General features: G+C 37.2%; 1 protein-coding gene across 6 annotated transcripts in view; it reads left to right on the plus strand.

Moving 5' to 3' along the window:
• Nucleotides 1-19,222, plus strand: part of SKOR2 (SKI family transcriptional corepressor 2) — a 58,702-nt gene extending 39,480 nt beyond the window's left edge. For 5 of the 6 annotated variants that reach the window (XM_075327333.1, XM_075327347.1, XM_075327340.1 and 2 more), the window contains 5 exons: nt 4,242-4,307; nt 8,104-8,202; nt 14,092-14,159; nt 16,456-16,521; nt 16,916-19,222. In XM_075327333.1, coding sequence (XP_075183448.1) covers nt 4,242-4,307; nt 8,104-8,202; nt 14,092-14,159; nt 16,456-16,518 — 296 coding nt within the window. In that variant the 3' untranslated portion in view covers nt 16,519-16,521; nt 16,916-19,222. Of the gene's footprint in view, nt 1-4,241; nt 4,308-8,103; nt 8,203-14,091; nt 14,165-16,453; nt 16,522-16,915 lie in introns of all 6 variants that reach the window. The other variant, XM_075327358.1, reaches the window with a different exon arrangement.
• The last annotated feature ends 267 nt before the right edge of the window (nt 19,223-19,489 follow it).

Here is a 19,489-nt window from a genome sequence, read left to right on the forward strand (position 1 = left end):
CTTATGTTATACCAGAGTCCTGTCCTAACACATTGGACCCTTCTTACTTATTTAAATTAAATATACAAGTGAATAAAAAATTATTATTATTATTATTATTATTATTATTATTATTATTGATAGTACTACTACTATTACTACTACTACTAATAATAATAAAAACATTATTATTGATGATATTATTATTGTTATTATTATTAATAGTACTACTACTACTACTACTACTACTACTACTATACTACTACTAATAATAATAATAATAATAATAATAATAATAATAATAATAATAATAATAATACATTTATTATTGATGATATTATTATTATTATTACTATTATTATTATTATTATTATTATTATTGATAGTACTACTACTACTACTATACTACTACTACTACTAATAATAATAATAATAATAATAATAATAATAATAATAAAAATGTATTATTGATGATATTACCATTATTATTATTATTAGTAGTAGTAGTATCAATAATAATAATAATAATAATAATAATAATAATAATAATAATAATAATAAGATCCATTGTATAAAAATAGCACCCCTAGTGGCCAAATAATACCTATGTTAAAAGGAACTAATCTGTTTTCAGGCCTCTTTATATAATTATATTTTTGCAAAAGAAAGTCACATACTGGATCAAACTCACCCAGTCAAGTGAATAGGTATAAAAACTAAAAAGAAAAACGGGCAGCATGTGGATTTCATTGCTTCCATGTGCTGTCCATTGTTCACTGATTAGTGCTAGAAGAAGCTTAGGAAGCTCCATGAGTTTTTTCTCAAATGGAAAAAAAACTAATGACACATAGACAGTAAAAAAATGGGCATAGTGACCAAAAACTAATAAAAAAATGTACTACAGCACCCCTAATGGTCAAACCATTCCAAACAGCAGGACCTAAACAATGTACTACAGCACCCCTAGTGGCCAAAATATTCCAAACAGCAGAACCTAAAAATGTATAGCACCCCTAGTGGCCAAACCATTTGAAAAAAACCCCCAAAAAAACAGGATCTAAAAAATGTACTATGACTCCACTTTTCTACAGCAACATAATATTCCACTACAGTAAAGGAAGGCTGTATTGAGAATTTGTCACTTGGAAGAATTGATTTAATGGAGAACAGTGTAATACCCTACTTCCCTTATGGTGGCACTGCAGGGAAACTGAGAGCTGAAAGTCATGTTCAATCAGAAGTTTTAGCTGATCACTGGGATCCACAGAGTTGGAAACCTCATAATCAGCTTATTGGCATAGCACTATATATTGTCTGTAGCAGAGTCTGAGCGCTCGTCACAAGGCCACAGAGACAAATAATAATCTCGCTGCCTGCAGTCACCACTAGAGGGAGCTCTAAAGCATAGGAAGACAACGCTATTAATAAGGTCATTGGAAGATGAATAAATCTATATACTATTAGCTCCTCCTAGTGGTTTTTATTTTTTTTCCAGAGGATTTGGAGCTTTTGTATTAGAAAAACAGATCCTTAAAGTCCAATAAACATATAAACCCCAATTAAAAATGATTAAACAAATTAATTTGGGCTAAGTGTAATGTAGATAATAAAGACAATAGGCTGAAATCAACATACATTTGATTTATTATTATCATTATTATCATTATTATTACCAATAACATATTATTATTACTATTACTACTGCTACTACTACTACTACTACTACTACTACTACTACTACTACTACTACTACTAAAAAAATATTGATGGTAGTATTATTATAATAATTATTATTATTACCAATAACATAATTATCATTATCATTCTAAATACTATGTTATTGGTGGTAGCATTATCACCAAAAACATTATTAATATTATTAGTAATAATAATAATAATAAATAATAATATGTTATTGGTGATTATAATAATAGCACCATCAATAGCATATTATTATTATCAGTAGTAATAATAGTAATTATAATATTGTTATTGATGGCATTATTATTATCAATAACATATTATTAATTTAATTATTATTAATATTATGATATTGATGATAACAATAATAACTATTACCACCAATAACAAAATAATAACAACAACAATAATAATAATAAGTTAGTGATAATAATATCAATAACTTATTATTATTATTAATATTGTTATTATTATTGTTATCACCAATATCATAATATTAATAATATTTTTTAAAAATAATATGTTATTGGTAATAATAATAATAATAATAATAATAATATGTTATTGGTGATAATAATAATATTAATAATAATAGCACCATCAATAGCATATTATTATCAGTAGTAATAATAGTAATTATAATATTGTTATTGATGGCATTATTATTATCAATAACATATTATTAATTTAATTATTATTAATATTATGATATTGATGATAACAATAATAACTATTACCACCAATAACAAAATAATAACAACAATAATAATAATAAGTTAGTGATAATAATATCAATAACTTATTATTATTAATATTGTTATTATTATTATTATCACCAATATCATAATATTAATAATATTTTTTATAAATAATATGTTATTGGTAATAATAATAATAATAATAATAATAATAATAATAATAATAATAATATGTTATTGGTGATAATAATAATATTAATAATAATAGCACCATCAATAGCATATTATTATCAGTAGTAATAATAGTAATTATAATATTGTTATTGATGTTATTATTATTATTATCAATAACATATTAATAATTATTATTAATATTATGATATTGATGCTAACAATAATAACTGTTACCACCAATAACAATAATAATAACAATAATAATAAGTTATTGATAATATCAATAACGTATTATTAATAATAATATTATTGTTATTATTATCACCAATATCATAATATTAATAATATTTTTATAAATAATATGTTATTGGTAATAATAATAATAATTATACCATTAATAGCAATATTATAATTACTATTATTACTACTGATAATAATAAATAATATGTTATTGATGGTGCTATTATTATTATAATCACCAATAACTTCTTCTTATTATTATTATTATTATTATTATTATTATTATGACATCAATAAAATATTAGTTATTATTATTGTGTTATTGGTAGTAATAATAATAATAATATATATTTACTACCACCAATTAACTTTTTTTTATTATTATTATTATTATTATTATTACCACCAATAACATATTTATTAGTGGTAGTATTGTTATTTTCACTACTATTGCTACTAGTACTACTACTACTACTACTACTAATAATAATAATAATAATAATAATAATAATAATAATAATAATAATATTAATAATAATAATAATAATAATAATAATAATAATAATAATAAATCTTATTTTGTTGTTGGTTTTACTTTTTATTTAATTTGATTTTTTTTATTCTCTTTTTTTTTTGTGTTATGTCATTTTGTCTACTCTTTTGTACCTTCTTCCATTCTGTTTTATGTGCCCAAATGTTTCCATTTTCTGCCATGTCTGAAGCCTGAGCCTCCACATATAAATTTACTACATGCTATGATAAGTCCTCGGTGATACATTGTAGCCCCTTATATGAATTCTGCACTGACGCAGTAATATTTTGCTTTTCTGGTGGAAAGTCCTGGGTGCACTTTTTATATCTACATAAAGTTAATGTTAAATCTCACAAAATAAGAAAAAATGGATAAAAATAAATAAATAAAAAAGCAATAGCGGGACATCTGCGCTCATAACGTGTTTAATTAACTTTTGCATCATGTTCTCAGTGGGTCACAAGCGAAGCACTGATCTTTCTCCATCTTTACTTTAATAACTTGTTGAAATGTTGGCATAAAAGGCAGAATATAAAAATTCCAAGTAAAGACATAAAGTGCGTCGGAGCCTCTCCATATCACTGACAGATGCCCGTATCTTTCCTGACAGCCGACACTAAACGTGTAAAATCGACACAAAGCGAGCGAGAGACGGTGGTTAATCCAACGAGCGCACGCCGTAACCCCGTCCCCGCCTGTGGCAGCGCGCCACGCGGAATGGGCCCTTAAAGTGAAATTTATGTCGCCTCTTCTCTGCCCGTGAAACTGTTTTAATCTTGAAAAAGGCAATTACTTGACGGCCATAAAAGCGGCCGGGAGAAAAGGGAACACAAAATAAATGGAAGGAAAAATAAAGTCAACAAACTCGTTAACAAGACGTGTTTTGTTTTGTTTTTTTCTGTCTGTATTGTTTGCAGGAGAAGCCGCTCAGGACAACAACTCATCACAAGCCCTGAAGAAGGATATGGGGACCATGGGGAAAGGTACGAGATCCCAGATTACATTGCGAATTGTAAGCTTGCAATTTTCACTCTGGCCACTGGGGCTTTTTTATCCCGTCTTTCCAGGAAGAGTTTACAGCAGGCTCATTATCATCAGAGGCAGGATTCCAATGACTGATAACACCTCTATACACAGCAGATAACATAGTACCCAGCATACTGGATGCTCATTAGCACTGTTGTTTTGCAGCGCTGGGGTCCTGGGTTCAATTCCCACCAAAAACAACATCTGCAAGGAGTCCTGAACATTCTATAGTGTTTGCGTGGGTTTCCTCCAAGTTCTCTGATTTCCTCCCACACTCTAAAGACATACAGATAGGGAATTTAGATTGTGGGACAGTTTTGTTTTTCTTTTCTGGATATGTTTTTATTTCAAAATATTTTTTATATATTCAAAAATAGTAGCAATTTTCACACTGGCCAATGGAGATTTTCTTAAAGCTCTAACTTTCTGGGTTTTTCCCCCTGAATATACACATTTTCATTAGCTGCAAAGAACACTCTTTCAATATGTTTTGTGGTGAAGCATCTAATGTGCATGTGCAAAGGTCATTGTGAAGGGAGGGAGAAGAGGTGAGCTGTGACATCACCTATTCGGATTGGTGGATTCTTTATAATCTTCTCTACATAGAGATATCAGTCATTTTACAGGAGAGGGAGGAGCTGAGCTGTGATATCACCTGTTTTAAATGGATGATCCTGAGGTATTTACTGTGTATAGAGGTGTTGTCAGTCATCCTACAGGCAGAGGAGGTGACCTGTGACATCACATATTGGGAATGGTGGATTCTATATTATCTACTATATATAGAGGTGTTATTAGCAGTCATTGTACAGAAGGAGGAGGTGAGCTGTGACATCACCTGTTGTAAATAGTGGATCCTGTGTTATCTACTGTATACAGAAGTGATACCAGTCATTGTAGAGGAGGAGCAGGTGAGCTGTGACATCACCTATTGTGTATGGCGAATTCTGTGTTATTGTCACGTCCCCACCAGAGTCCGCTCCAACGACTTCTCCTTCGCTCACCAGGTGCCACCGTATTCCCACCATGGGCACTGCTGGTGATAGGGGAGGAGTCAGTACCAGTAGGTCTGGTTGGTGCAGGCTCCGCCCATCCACTTAGCTGGGTTTCCCTGAGACCTGCAGTACCACTGGCTGACTGTGGTGGCGTGTGTCTTCCAGCTGAAGTTACCACCTTTCAGCTACAGCCAATAGGAAGACACCACACCCATCTAATTCCCCCTCCGGTCTGCTGGTCTCTGACAGATATAGTTTTGTAGTAGTGCTAGTCTCTGGTTCTCGCCCTGCTCTGGATATTGATTCCTGTGTTTTTGATCCCTGCCTGCTCTCTGACTACCCTCTTGCCTGCTGTTTTTGTACCTCGCTGCCATCTCCAGTTTTGACCTTAGCCTGATTTCCTGACTACGTCCTTGTCTGCCAATTTTGTTCCTTTTCCGTATCTCCTGGTTGACCCTGCCTGACTACTACTTTCCTCTGGACTGCAGCCTTCCACAGGTAGCAATCTCCGGGGCCCTGTAGTAATTCCAAATCCCTGTATAGGGGTTAAAGAGTTTTGGGGTTCTCGGGATCCTGCTCAGTGGGCGGCTTGCCTCTAACTTGTCCGTGACAGCCAGTCTGAGCCTTTGGTTTCAGGTGGCTGTTACATTTATCTACTGTATATACAGACAGGTGTTATCAGTCATTCTACAAGAGGTGGTGGAGGTGAGCTGTGACATCACTTATTGTGAATGGTGGATCCTGTGTTATCAGCTGTGTATAGCTATGTTATCAGTCATTGTACAGGAGGAGGTGGAGGTGAGTTGTGATATCACCTATTGTGAATGGAGGATTCTGTGTTATCTACTATATATAGAGGTGTTATCAGTCATTGTACAGGAAGAGGAGGTGAGCTGTGATATCACCTATTGTGAATTTAGGATCCTGTGTTATCTGCTGTATATAGAGGTGTTATCAGTCATTGTACAGGAAGAGGAGGTGAGATGTGATATCACCTATTGTAAATGGAGGATCCTGTGTTATTTACTGTGTATAGAGGTGTTATCAGTCATTATACAGGAGGAGATGGAGGAGAGCTGTGACATCACCTATTGTGAATGGAGGATCCAGTGTATAGAGGTTTTATCAGTCATTGTACAGGTGGAGGTGGAGGAGAGCTGTGATATCACCTTTGGGAATGGAGGATCCAGTGTATAGAGGTTTTATCAGTCATTGTACAGGAGGAGGTGGAGGTGAGCTGTGACATCACCTATTGTGAATGCTGGATCCCTTTGTTATCTACAGTATATAGAGGTGTTATCAGTCATTGTAATCCTGTTTCTGATGATAATGAGCCTGCTGTAAACTCTTCCTGATCGGACAGGCAAGTATGAGGCTATGTGCGCACGTGTGCGCTCTGCACCGCACCGAAAAGGTGCGCTTCAGAGCGCAGCTGAAAAGCTGCGTTCTGAAGCGCATGGTGCCAGCGAGAACGTGCGCTCTGCCTGCAGCTCCTGCCATAGACAGAGCAGGGTCTGCCGGGAAAGCGCACGGAACAAGTGACATGTCACTTCTTAGAACGCAGCGATTCGGGCAGCAGCCGAAGCGCTGCGTTCTAATATGCCACATGCGCACGGCCCCTGCACAATCTCCATAGATTGTGCAGGGGACGCAGGACGCATGCAGTTACGCTGCGCTACAAAGCGCAGCGTAACTGCATGAATTACGCACACGTGCGCACATAGCCTGAGACTAAAAAAGTCTCAGTGGCCAGTGTAAAAATTGCAAGATTACATATTTTTAATACAGATTGTGATGTGGAAAAAATAAATATTGACAAAAAATGTCGCACAAAAAATTATTTCAACAATGGGTCATTTTGTGAACAACCGTTCCCTTTAACTGTACATTTTTTCAGTCTTGGGCTGTGAGTGAATGGAAACACAGAGGTTGACTTGACCATAAATATCTCACAGCTGAGAGTTCGTTACAATCGCACCTTGCGTAGCTAATCCTTTGTGAGCTAAACAGTGTGAACACAACCAAATACGTCAGTTGATTTTTGCTGCAACCGCCTGCTGAATGGTGAATGCACCATGAGATGCCTCCATGCCGGGTGACGACCCCTAATGTTTTCCTTCCTGTATTTTCGGGATGTAACTAAGAATGGAATTTGTGACATAAAAGTGACTCAAAGACTCAGATGCAATTTTTCCGCCGCGCACTGAAAGGACAGACAAGGTCGCAGTGATAGTCCTAGACCGGCCCGCCGACTACAGACAGCCAGATGTGATCTCTTCCTTCTCTCTTCGAGGGTGAACACATTAGAGTCCATTATTCGCCCTTCATTAAGGTAGCGACATGGCCCCTCTTAAATACTGACATTAACTCCTTCCTTGCCTGAGGCTGGAAACCCATCAGTCACACAGAGCCCCTCACTGCCGGGCCTTGTGCCGCCGAAAGGGTTAGCGGCAAAGTTAGGCAGGTAACCGTCTTACGAACCATATTTTACGCTTGACAAGCTACGTATGAATAATATATAGAGGCTGGGTGGATATAATTGAGATTAATGCATGCGTATCAATCAATACATGACACGGTAATATAATACTTTAAAATAATATATTGCATTGATTTATATTCATGGATTTCTGCTGCAGACCTCGCCCAGTGCCCACACAACATCATTTATATATTTTTTATTTTTATTTTTTGCTTTTGACACTTGTCACATTTTATATAAATTCTTGAACTTTTTTTATATATTTTTTTTCTTTAGAAGAACTTCAAAAAGTTTTATTTGAGCAAATAGATCTGAGGAGGAGATTGGAACAAGAATTCCAGGTCTTAAAGGGGACGCCATCGTTTCCTGTGTTCAGTAAGAATTATTATTATTATTATTATTATTATTATTATTATTATTATTTGTGCTTTATATTTGCTCCAGATCAGGACTAAGTTGTGACTTTTGTTACAAAACATTTTAGGTTATAATGATTGTAATGTCCGGAGAAAGAAAACACGTGCACTAGAAAAGAAACCGCCTTAGAGGAGATTCATGAAAACTTGTATGTTCAATGTGGAGGATATTGTGCAGATCTGTGGGTGTAAACAGGCCCGTTAGAAAAGCTGTTAAATTTAAACTTAAAAAATACTTCTTTTGTGTCAATTAATTTTAAACTAGACAAATAGATATGAGATACATAAATAGAGATATAGATAGATAGATTGATAAAGGGGTAGATAGATAGATAGATAGATAGATAGATAGAGGGATAGATAGATAGATAGATAGATAGATAGATAGATAGATAGATAGAGGGATAGATAGATAGATAGATAGATAGATAGATAGATAGATAGATAGATAGATAGATAGATAGATAGATAGAGGGATAGATAGAGGGATAGATAGATAGAGGGATAGATAGAGGGATAGATAGATAGAGGGATAGATAGAGGGATAGATAGAGGGATAGATAGAGGGATAGATAGATAGATAGATAGAGGGATAGATAGAGGGATAGATAGATAGAGGGATAGATAGAGGGATAGATAGAGGGATAGATAGAGGGATAGATAGAGGGATAGATAGATAGATAGAGGGATAGATAGAGGGATAGATAGAGGGATAGATAGAGGGATAGAGGGATAGATAGATAGATAGATAGATAGATAGATAGATAGATAGATAGAGGGATAGATAGAGGGATAGATAGATAGATAGATAGATAGATAGAGGGATAGATAGAGGGATAGATAGATAGATAGATAGATAGAGGGATAGATAGAGGGATAGATAGAGGGATAGATAGATAGATAGAGGGATAGATAGATAGATAGAGGGATAGATAGATAGATAGATAGAGGGATAGAGGGATAGATGGAGGGATAGATAGAGGGATAGATAGAGGGATAGATAGAGGGATAGATAGAGGGATAGATAGATGGATAGATAGATGGATAGATAGATAGACAGATAGAGAGAGGGATAGATAGATTGATAGATAGAGAGAGGGATAGATAGATTGATAGATAGACCGTGTGCAGAATTATTAGGCAAGTTGTATTTTAGAGGATTTTTTGATTATTGATCAACAACTATGTTTTCAATCAACCCAAAAAAAAGGTGGTCGTTTTTCAGCCTTCCTTACCTTGGCCATGTCCCTGAGTATGGCACACCTTGTGCTTTTTGATACTCCAGTAACGTTGCAGCTCTGAAATATGGCCAAACTGGTGGCAAATGGCATCTTGGCAGCTTCACGCTTGATTTTCCTCAATTCATGGGCAGTTATTTTGCGCCTTTTTTGCCCAACACGCTTCTTGCGACCCTGTTGGCTATTTGCCATGAAACGCTTGATTGTTCGGTGATCACGCTTCAAAGGTTTGGCATTTTCAAGACTGCTGCATCCCTCTGCAAGACATCTCACAATTGTGGACTTTTCAGAGCCCGTCAAATCTCTCTTCTGACCCATTTTGCCAAAGGAAAGGAAGTTGCCTAATAATTAAGCACACCTTATATAGGGTGTTGATGTCATTACACCGCACCCCTCCTCATTACAGAGATGCACAGCACCTGATTTACTTAATTGGTAGTTGGCGCTCAACCCTATACAGCTTGGAGTAGGACAACATGTATAAAAAGCATCATGTGATCAAAATACTCATTTGCCTAATAATTCTGCACACAGTGTAGATAGAGGGATAGATAGAGGGATAGATAGATAGAGGGATAGATAGATAGAGGGATAGATATATAGATAGATAGATAGATAGAGGGATAGTCAGAGGGACAGATAGATAGATAGATAGCTAGATAGATAGATAGATAGATAGATAGATATCAGATAAGTAGATAGATGGATAGATAGATAGAGAGGATAGATAGAGGGATGGATAGATAGAGGGATAGATATAGATAAGTAGATAGAGGGATGGATAGAAGGATGGATAGAGAGATAGATAGATAGATAGATAGATAGATAGATATGAGATAGCTAGAGAAATCGATACATATCAGATAAGTAGATAGATAAATAGATAAATATGAAATGGTGGGAAAGATAAAGGGATAGATAGATACAGGGAAGGATAGACAGAGGGATAAAGGGATAGATAGAGGGATAGATAGATAGATGGAGAGATAGATAGGAGTTAAATAGATATATAGATAGAGGGCTAGATAGATATGAGATAGATAATATTAGAAATATCAGTGCAGTGCCTACAAAAAGAAAATAGGGTGTAAATCCTCATAGGCAAATGCATGTTAGAAAAATAGTAAACTAAACAATTTATGTAATAAACTACTAAGTTCATTACAAAAACCCAGCAACCATGATGACGTGTTATCTGACTTCTTGTTCGGCAGAGCACTGCCCGTCTCTTCTCTTCTTGGGTCCGTACCTCCTGAATCCCACCACCATCACTCAACATCTTGAGAATGATGCAATCACAGCATGTTTTTGGAGTGATTTTTCAAATCCAGGCAAAAAATTATAGTTTATTTCAGCAATTTCAGAAAATTGTGAAAAAAAGACACCGCAATCACATCATGTAATAAAACAGGTCAGAAAAGGGGTCAGGAGTTGGAAAGTGTGGCTGATAGAGTTGAGGGCTGCCTTACTCTAACGACTGGCAATAAACATCCCAGCTTATGTCACCTGGGTGCTGCAGCCCATCAGTGACTGATGGGCTGCAGCGCTCACATGACATAATTGACGATCCTGCATAGGGAGGTCGTCCTTCTTTTGACCATGGACCCCTTCTTTTCTATCTTAGATGTATTATATGGCACCACACAAGGAGTTAACGTTCTCTTAGAGCCTCATTAAGTGATTTAAGGCTTCTCCTCCAGGACCTATATCTTGTGTGTAATATATACAGTATATATATATATACTGTATATATCATCGTCCCATGAGAGCCTTCTGAGAGCTTCCTCGCCTGAGACGTTTGTCTCATTGCTTCCTGTTTTGCCTCTTAATTCTCAATGAGGTTGGTTAAGAGAAGAGAAGCGGCTGTTTAATGTGCGCTCTCCGATGTTACCTCCATTACCAGGGGCCGACCGTGATATATACTGTGGGATACAAGTCCAGACATTGGTGAATCTTTAATAACATGAGCTCAGTGGCCCCCCGAGGTCTCCCGGGCCCTCATTACATGGAGGAACATCACACAGCGGCTCTCAGGGTCCCGTGTTGGTTTATATCCAGAACAGATATTTAATTTAGAAAGTTTGATAGAAAATAAATATAAAAAAGGGCAAAAGAACGTAAACATTATATATATATATATATATATATTTATATATATATATATATATACATACATTCTATATACATAATACTACAAAATATAGTATACAAGAATACACTAAACTAGAGCATCTTATAGAAAAACTCCTGATTGAAACTGTGGGGAGGATTTGAAGAGTTTTCATTGCGTTTCGCCTAAGGCCACGTTCACACTTTCAGTATTTGGTGAGTTTTTTACCTCAGTATTTGGAGCCAAAGCCAGGAGTGGGTAAAAAACACAGGAGTGGCGCCCGTGTTCCTATTATACTTTTCCTCTGATTGTTCCACTCCTGGTTTTGGCTACGAATACTGAGGTAAAAAAACCCTCACCAAATACTCAACGTGTACACGTGGCCTTACAGATGCTGAGGTAAAAAACCTCACCAAATACTCAATGTGTGCACATGGCCTTACAGATACTAAGGTAAAAACTCAGCAAATACTCACGTGGCCTTACAGATACTGAGGTAAAAACTCACCAATACTGAACATGTGCACGAGGCGATACTGAGGTAAAAAAAAACCTCACCAAATACTCACCGTGTGCACGTGGCCTTACAGATACTGAGGTAAAAAACTCACCAAATACCGTGTGCACGTGGCCTTACAGATACTGAGGTAAAAAACTCACCAAATACTCACCTGTGTGCACGTGGCCTTACAGATACTGAGGAAAAAAAACCTCACCAAATACTGAACGTGTGCACGTGGCCTAAAGTAAATTAGGTTACTTGTGTTTTTATCTAATTTTTGACGCTGCGGTTTTTGTCTGTTGTTGCTATGTCATGCTTTAAATAAAGCTGCTTTGTTTTTGATCCTCAAAGAGGTTGTCGTGTTCTCCATGCCCTGTGCTGTTCCCGCCATGTGTTATGGCACCAAAGATGTAGGCTTCACATCCCACTATAAATACTGTATATGTGCACTATATGGCATTATTATTTATATGAGCAGTATTTGGGTCAGTGTTTGCATCAATATGGGTACTAATTATTATTAATTATTATTAGATATTATTTTTGTGTCATTTATATGGGCACTGTATGACACTATTTCTAATGACAGTATGTGGTACTATATATATGGGCACTGTATAGTGCTGTTTATGTAATTATTTATGTAGGCACTGTATGGCACTATTAGGTTTCCCTTGTATATGTATGACAGTGCATGGTATTGTTTATATTAGAACTATACAGCACTGCTTCTAATGAGTGTATTTATGGGCACTGTACGGCACTATTTTAAATGACAACGTGTGGCAATATTTATATAAGCACTGTATAACACTATTTATATAATCCAATTATGGAATTATTTTCTTGGGGACTATATGGCTCTCTTACTTTGCTTAGTACATGTATCATCACAGTTGAAGGCACTATTTATATTGGCATGGTATGGCATTATTTTTAATGACAGTGTATGGTACTATTCACACAAGCACAATTTGGAAATATTTCTATTAGTGAATTTTACTGTTTATGGCTTCTTCATAGCTCTATTTCTAATGACATTGTACGGTACTATTTATCTGAGCATTGTACAGCACTATTTCTAATAACAGTATACAGTACTATTTATATGAACACTATATGGTACTATTTCTAATGACATTGTATGGTATGATTTATATGAGCACTGTATGGCATCTTTTCTTACCACAATGTTTGAAACTATTAGTTTAAGCACGACATTGCACAAATGTCTAAGGGCTGTGTATAGCACAATTTATATGAGTACTGTATGGCACTATTTCCAATGAAAGTGTATGGTACTATTCATGGCAATACTATTTATACAGGCTCTGTATATCACTTTGCAGCTTATGGAATTATTTTTTGTGAGCGGTGTATGGCACTATGACCTTTGCATAGCTACTGCACTTACAACAGTGCTATGTAAATACATCATACCATGTAACATATGGCGACATTATAGAATTTATTGTATAAGGTGACCATGAATCTCTATATAAAAATGAATTTTGTCGTCTGATGTTTATTCTTCTTGAACGGCCAACCGACTGGACCCGATCTGCACCAAATTTGGCACCGGGATAAAACAGCCACCTCTGAAGGTTTCACACTGGGTTCCACCTCTGTAGGACCAATTGTTATTGAGATGTTTGCTACAAAAAAAAATTGTGCAAAAACGCAAATATTAATTAACAGCCAAATGACTGGAACAATCAGGGAATTCCGAAGGTTTTACGCCGGATTTCAGCTCTAGGGCTGATATAGTGGCTTCATATCAGTAGAAATCAAGTTTTACCCACAAACAAAAAATTGTCCCATGCAAAACCGATTAATACTACTAGTATAAAACTATAACAATGAGGTTATCCGCACGCAGAGCTCTAGTTTATTGCACATTTATGTAACTTATGAATAGAGGAGATGAATATACATTGAATATGTTAATTACAGTATGATTATTACTGATTATTAACTCTTTTTGCTTTTCCTTCACAGATAACTTCCACGACCAAATGAAGCGAGAGCTAGCCTACAGAGAGGAGATGGTGCAGCAGCTACAAATTGTAAGTACTAGCAAGGTATAAACACACAATGTTCTTGTCCCTATGAGTACAGGCTGCCATAAGTGCTGCCAATTTATTACTAATTATCATATTAGTCCTGCAGATTTATCTTTAAAAAAAATCCCAATCATTCATCTTCTGTTCATATTTGTGCCACTAGGGGGCAGAGCTGTAATCTTTCCATGCAAACCAATAGTGAAGTAATTCTTGTTGATCCAAAGTACCTGGCTACAATAGCAATGTCTAATCCCCCCATATTGTGATACCAGCACAAATAAAGTATATGGCTACAGGCTGCAGCCCCAACTGAGCACTTATCTTAGCTGTGTATCAAAATAAGAGGCACCGCATGTGGCTTTTTTTTTTTACAGTTAAATAATTTTATAAACCAGCGCACAGTCCCCCCCAATTTTGACACCCAGCCAAGATAAAGCCTGATAGCTGGGAGCTGGTATTCTCAGCTAGGGAAGAACCATGGTTATTGGTCCTCCCCAATCTAAAAATAGCAGCCTGCAGCTGCCCAGAATTGTCACATCCATTGGATGTGTCAATTCCAGAACTCTCCCCGGCTCATACTGATTGCCCTGGTGCAGTGGCAATCAATGTAATAAGGAGTTAATGGCAGCTCACAGCTGCCACTAAGCCCTAGGTTAGTAATGGGAAGTGTGTATGAGACCCCCCCCAATTACTAATCTGTAAGTGAAAAGAAATAAACACAAACACCCAAAAAAACCTTTTATTTGAAATAAAAGACAAAAAACCCACCCTCTTTCCCTCCTTTTTTTTACCTCAAACACCCGGTTCTGATATAATCCACACTAGGTGCTACGACGATTCCAGCTCTGCTGGAATCTACATATTGAAGGCGAAGAGCGCGAGCATGGAACATGACTGCCTGCTGTGGGCTTCAGGTAGAGACTGAGCCGCAGTAATGAGCACTGGCATCACTCAGTTTATTTGCGGTCACAGATGCAGGTTTCCATGGTACCCCAGCTTTGACCGCAGGTAAACTGACCTCATGTGACCTCATTAAAGCAGGTGAGGTCACTGAGTTCACAGACCTGCATCCCCGGGCAGAAGACCGTATTTTTTTTGCCAAGAAATGCAGATTTGATGCTGAAATTTATGCACCATATTCCTGCACCTAATCTGCATCTTCTGGCAAAAAAAAGTATGAAAACACAATGCGGTTTTGATAAGGCATTGATGAGATTTTTTTAATTCATTGCACAATCTGCATGTGTTCAGCATCAATCACTACATGAATAAGCCATAAAAAACCACAAGGCAGTCACATAACACATCGGCTACAGACCTACAGCGCCACCTTGTGTTCATTGTATTATTGCCTTGAACAGGAAGGAGCAGATTTTAGGGTTTTCAGAATTTTTTTGCAAAAAGACATATATCTTATGAAACATACCCTAAACTAATGGCTTATATTAAGGGAGGATACAATAATACTTTATTGTGCAGGATATGATATATCAAGTACATTGTACTAAATGATGACCCCATTGTCTTGACCCCATAAAATGATGACCCCATTGTTTTGACCCCTTAAAATGAAGACCCTATTGTCTTGACCCCTTAAAATGATTACCTCCATTGTCTTTACCCCTTAAAATGATGACACCCATTGCCTTGACCCATTAAAATGATGACATTATTCTCATGACCCCATAAAATTATGACCTCATTCTCTTGACCCCTTGAAATGATGACCCCATAGACTTGACCCCTTAAAATGATGACCCTATTGTCTTGGCCCCTTAAAATGATGACCCCATTGCCTTGACCATTGCCTTGACCCCTTAAAATGCTGACCCCATTGCCTTGACCCATTAAAATAAAGACCCTATTGTCTTGACCCCTTAAAATGATGACCCCCATTGTCTTTACCCCTTAAAATGATGACCCCATTGCCTTGACCCATTAAAATGATGACATTATTCTCATGACCCCATAAAATTATGACCTCATTCTCTTGACCCCTTAAAATGATGACCCCACAGTCTTGACCCCTTAAAATAATGACCCTATTGTCTTGATCCCTTAAAATGATGACACCATTGCCTTGACCCATTAAAATGAAGACCCTATTGTCTTGACCCCTAAAAATGATGACCCCATTGTCTTTACCCCTTAAAATGATGACCCAATTGTCTTTACTCCTTGAAATGATGACCCCATTGTCTTTACCTCTTAAAATGATGACCCCATTGTCTGTATCATTCTTCAAGATGAAGTGTTTGCCAAACCTCAGTCCAATTAAATTGTATTTCCGTCCATTCAGATCCCGTACGCCGCCAGCTTAATACGGAAAGAGAAACTCGGCACTCACCTGAGCAAAAGCTAAAAGGTAAGAAACATGAGGATACATTGGTGCGTGTCATATTAGATGTCCTCTACTTTTGCACTACATATGTATGGATCATTTGCTTTCACTCATAGAGTTAAATAATAAGCTTACATTTTTCTCCGTCCCTTTTCCGCACCTTCTAAACTGTTCCCTCTTCTTATTTTCTATAAAATAGTAATTGTAATTCCCTCCAGCTGCCACTAGGTGGAGCCCACTGCATACAGATTTTTTCAATTGCTTTATAACTCCATGTGCTGTGAGCTCCCCCTAGTGGTGACTTTATACAGTGAGAATTTTATCATCTATAGTTATGCGAAGGGAATAATAATGGATTAATCATGGTGGTGGGAATTTCAGACACATTTTCTAACTCATTTTTCATTTCTTTGTCCAGGAAAGGAAAAAATTGCTGCACATTCAGCTAAACTTTTTGTAAGATAATCACCTCCTTGTAAAAAGACTGGAAAACAAGACTTTTGGGGATAAAACTAAAACTGATTTCTTGAGAAACTGAGTGATCATGGACACTTTTTGGACATAGCAGCTGATTCTATGGAGTAGCAGAGACCACGCCCGCAAGCACCCACCCTGGTGGTACCAAAGTATGTGTGACCCCCGGAATATGCACTACAACTCCCAGCATGGGATGTTAATGATGTGTTCAGCCTGAGTGTGACAAGGGGGAGGGGGCGCCCCCCTGTGGCACTCCACCGTCTGTACAGCAGCGGCCCCCCGGATCTGGGAATGGTCAGGCTACGTCTGGACATTGACGGACGCCGGACCCTCTGTCATTTTACTCTGCCTGCTGATGGGTGAAGCCCGCTCCCTCCTGGACATAATTTTACAGTTTAATATTAAGTGTAATTAAGAATATAATCTCTGTTCTCAAAGTATTTATCACTGTTCTTGTAGTTTCTTTAATATTTATGTGGATAAGAATCTATAATAAAAGCTATCAAGTGGTATCGAGGCTTTTCCATCAGGTGGTGTGGTCATCTGAAGCTGTTCTCAGTAGTCAGAGCTGCAGTGTAAAGCATGGTGGAGAGACGGACCAGATGCCCAGGACAGGCAGTGGTGTTCTGCCAACGTTAAATATTCCCTGCTGTCTATTCTGCCTCTTCAGGATATATCTGCAAAACTGGCACTCTGAAGTCCCACTTTCTGGGTACTGCCCCCTATCGGTCATAGCCTGTGCAATCAGTGGGGCTGCGAACCAGTATCCAACATAGAGATAAAGCCAAATTAGCAAAAACGTTAATTTACTAAACATGCCTGGATAAGAGAACAGTTGGCCGAACCCCCAGCTGATAAATGATATCGGAAGTAAAAGAAGGATCAGGCATGCTGAATTTCAATATGCCCCATCCTTTGATCTCAGGAGGAATAAGCTGCTGCCGAAGCTGTCTGGCATCGGCTTATTTCTCTTACCACTCGTCTAGGTTTTGTGTAGCTAATCTTATTGCTGCCTGTAGAAGAAATAGAGAGGGGCCCCCGTGACGTGTGCGTCCCACACTCTGATCATTCAGTGTTATCATAGGGATACTAGTTTCCAGTGGAAAGTGGTAGAGAGGCTCCCATGATAAGAATTCTGGGTCCTACTGTCTGACCATTCAGTGTTATCATAGGGACACTAATTTCCAGCGGAAAGGGGTAGAGAGAGCCTTGTGACAATAATTCTGGGTCCCATACTCTGACCATTCTGTGTTATCATAGGGATACTAGTATCCAGCGGAAAGGGGTAGAGAGGCTCACATGACAATAATTCTGGGTCCTACGCTCTGACCATTCAGTGTTATCACAGGGATACTAGTTGTCATCAGAAAGAGGTAGAGAGGCCTCTGTGACAATCATTTTGGGTCCCAACCTCTGTCCATTCAGTGTTGTCATAGAGATACGAGATTCCAAAGGAAAGGGGTACAGAGGACCCATGACAATAATTCTGGGTCCTATGCTCTGACCATTCAGTGTCATCATAGGGATACCAGTTTCTAGCGGAAAAGATTAGAGAGGCCCCTGTGACAATAATTCTAGGTCCAATGCTCTGACCATTCAGTGTTATCAAAGAGACACCAGTTTCTAGCGGAAAGGGGTAAAGAGAGGCCCCTTTGACAATATTTTTGGGTCCACGCTCTATCCATTCAGTGTTATCATAGGGATTCCAGTTTCCAGTGGAAAGGGGTAGAGAGGAATAATATGTTTAAAAAACACAAGACTTTTATCGATATCTGTTGATACTTTTCCTTTAAATACATTGTCCAGGATTAGAAATACTTCGCTATTTTCTTCTATAAACAGCGCCACACCTGTCCACAGGTTGTGTCTGGTATTACGGCTCAGCTCCATTGAAGTGAATGGGGATCCGCTGTCAGACAGCACACAACCAGTAAATAGGTGAAGCTGTTTTTGGGAGCAGAAGGATACAGAGGAGTGTCCGATTCTGCTGGTATTTACAGATACACCCTGTGTGTTGGTCTATTGGCGGAGGATACTACTGTAGATAAAAGAATACTGCGCCACCTAGTGGTGTTTTTGTGTTACTGGTGTACAGAATTTGGCTGCAGAGAGGATGTGCCTGAAGGTCGCCTAAAAAGTTTTTATCATTTTAACAAGAGCTGTACATACATGTAAATTAAAATTGTAAATTTAATATACGATTAAAATATTTGTAGAAATGCAAAATAAAAACACAATCTGTAAAAAATACATATATATAAAAACAAAATTGCAATCCCTACATTGTATGGTAAAGTGCATGGTGTCATTCAAAACTATCAAAATCAGAAAAATAAAAATCAAATCTTTATTTTTATATAGCGCTAACATATTCCGCAGCACTTTACATACATCAGGAACACTGTCCCCATTGGGGCTCACAATGTAAAGTCCCTATCTGTATGTCTTTGGAGTGTGGGAGGAAACCGGAGACCCCGTAGGAAACCCACGCAAACACGGGGAGAACATACAAACT

The sequence above is a fragment of the Anomaloglossus baeobatrachus genome, chromosome 1 (assembly GCF_048569485.1).
Source record: "Anomaloglossus baeobatrachus isolate aAnoBae1 chromosome 1, aAnoBae1.hap1, whole genome shotgun sequence".
In the NCBI taxonomy this organism is placed as follows: domain Eukaryota; kingdom Metazoa; phylum Chordata; class Amphibia; order Anura; family Aromobatidae; genus Anomaloglossus; species Anomaloglossus baeobatrachus.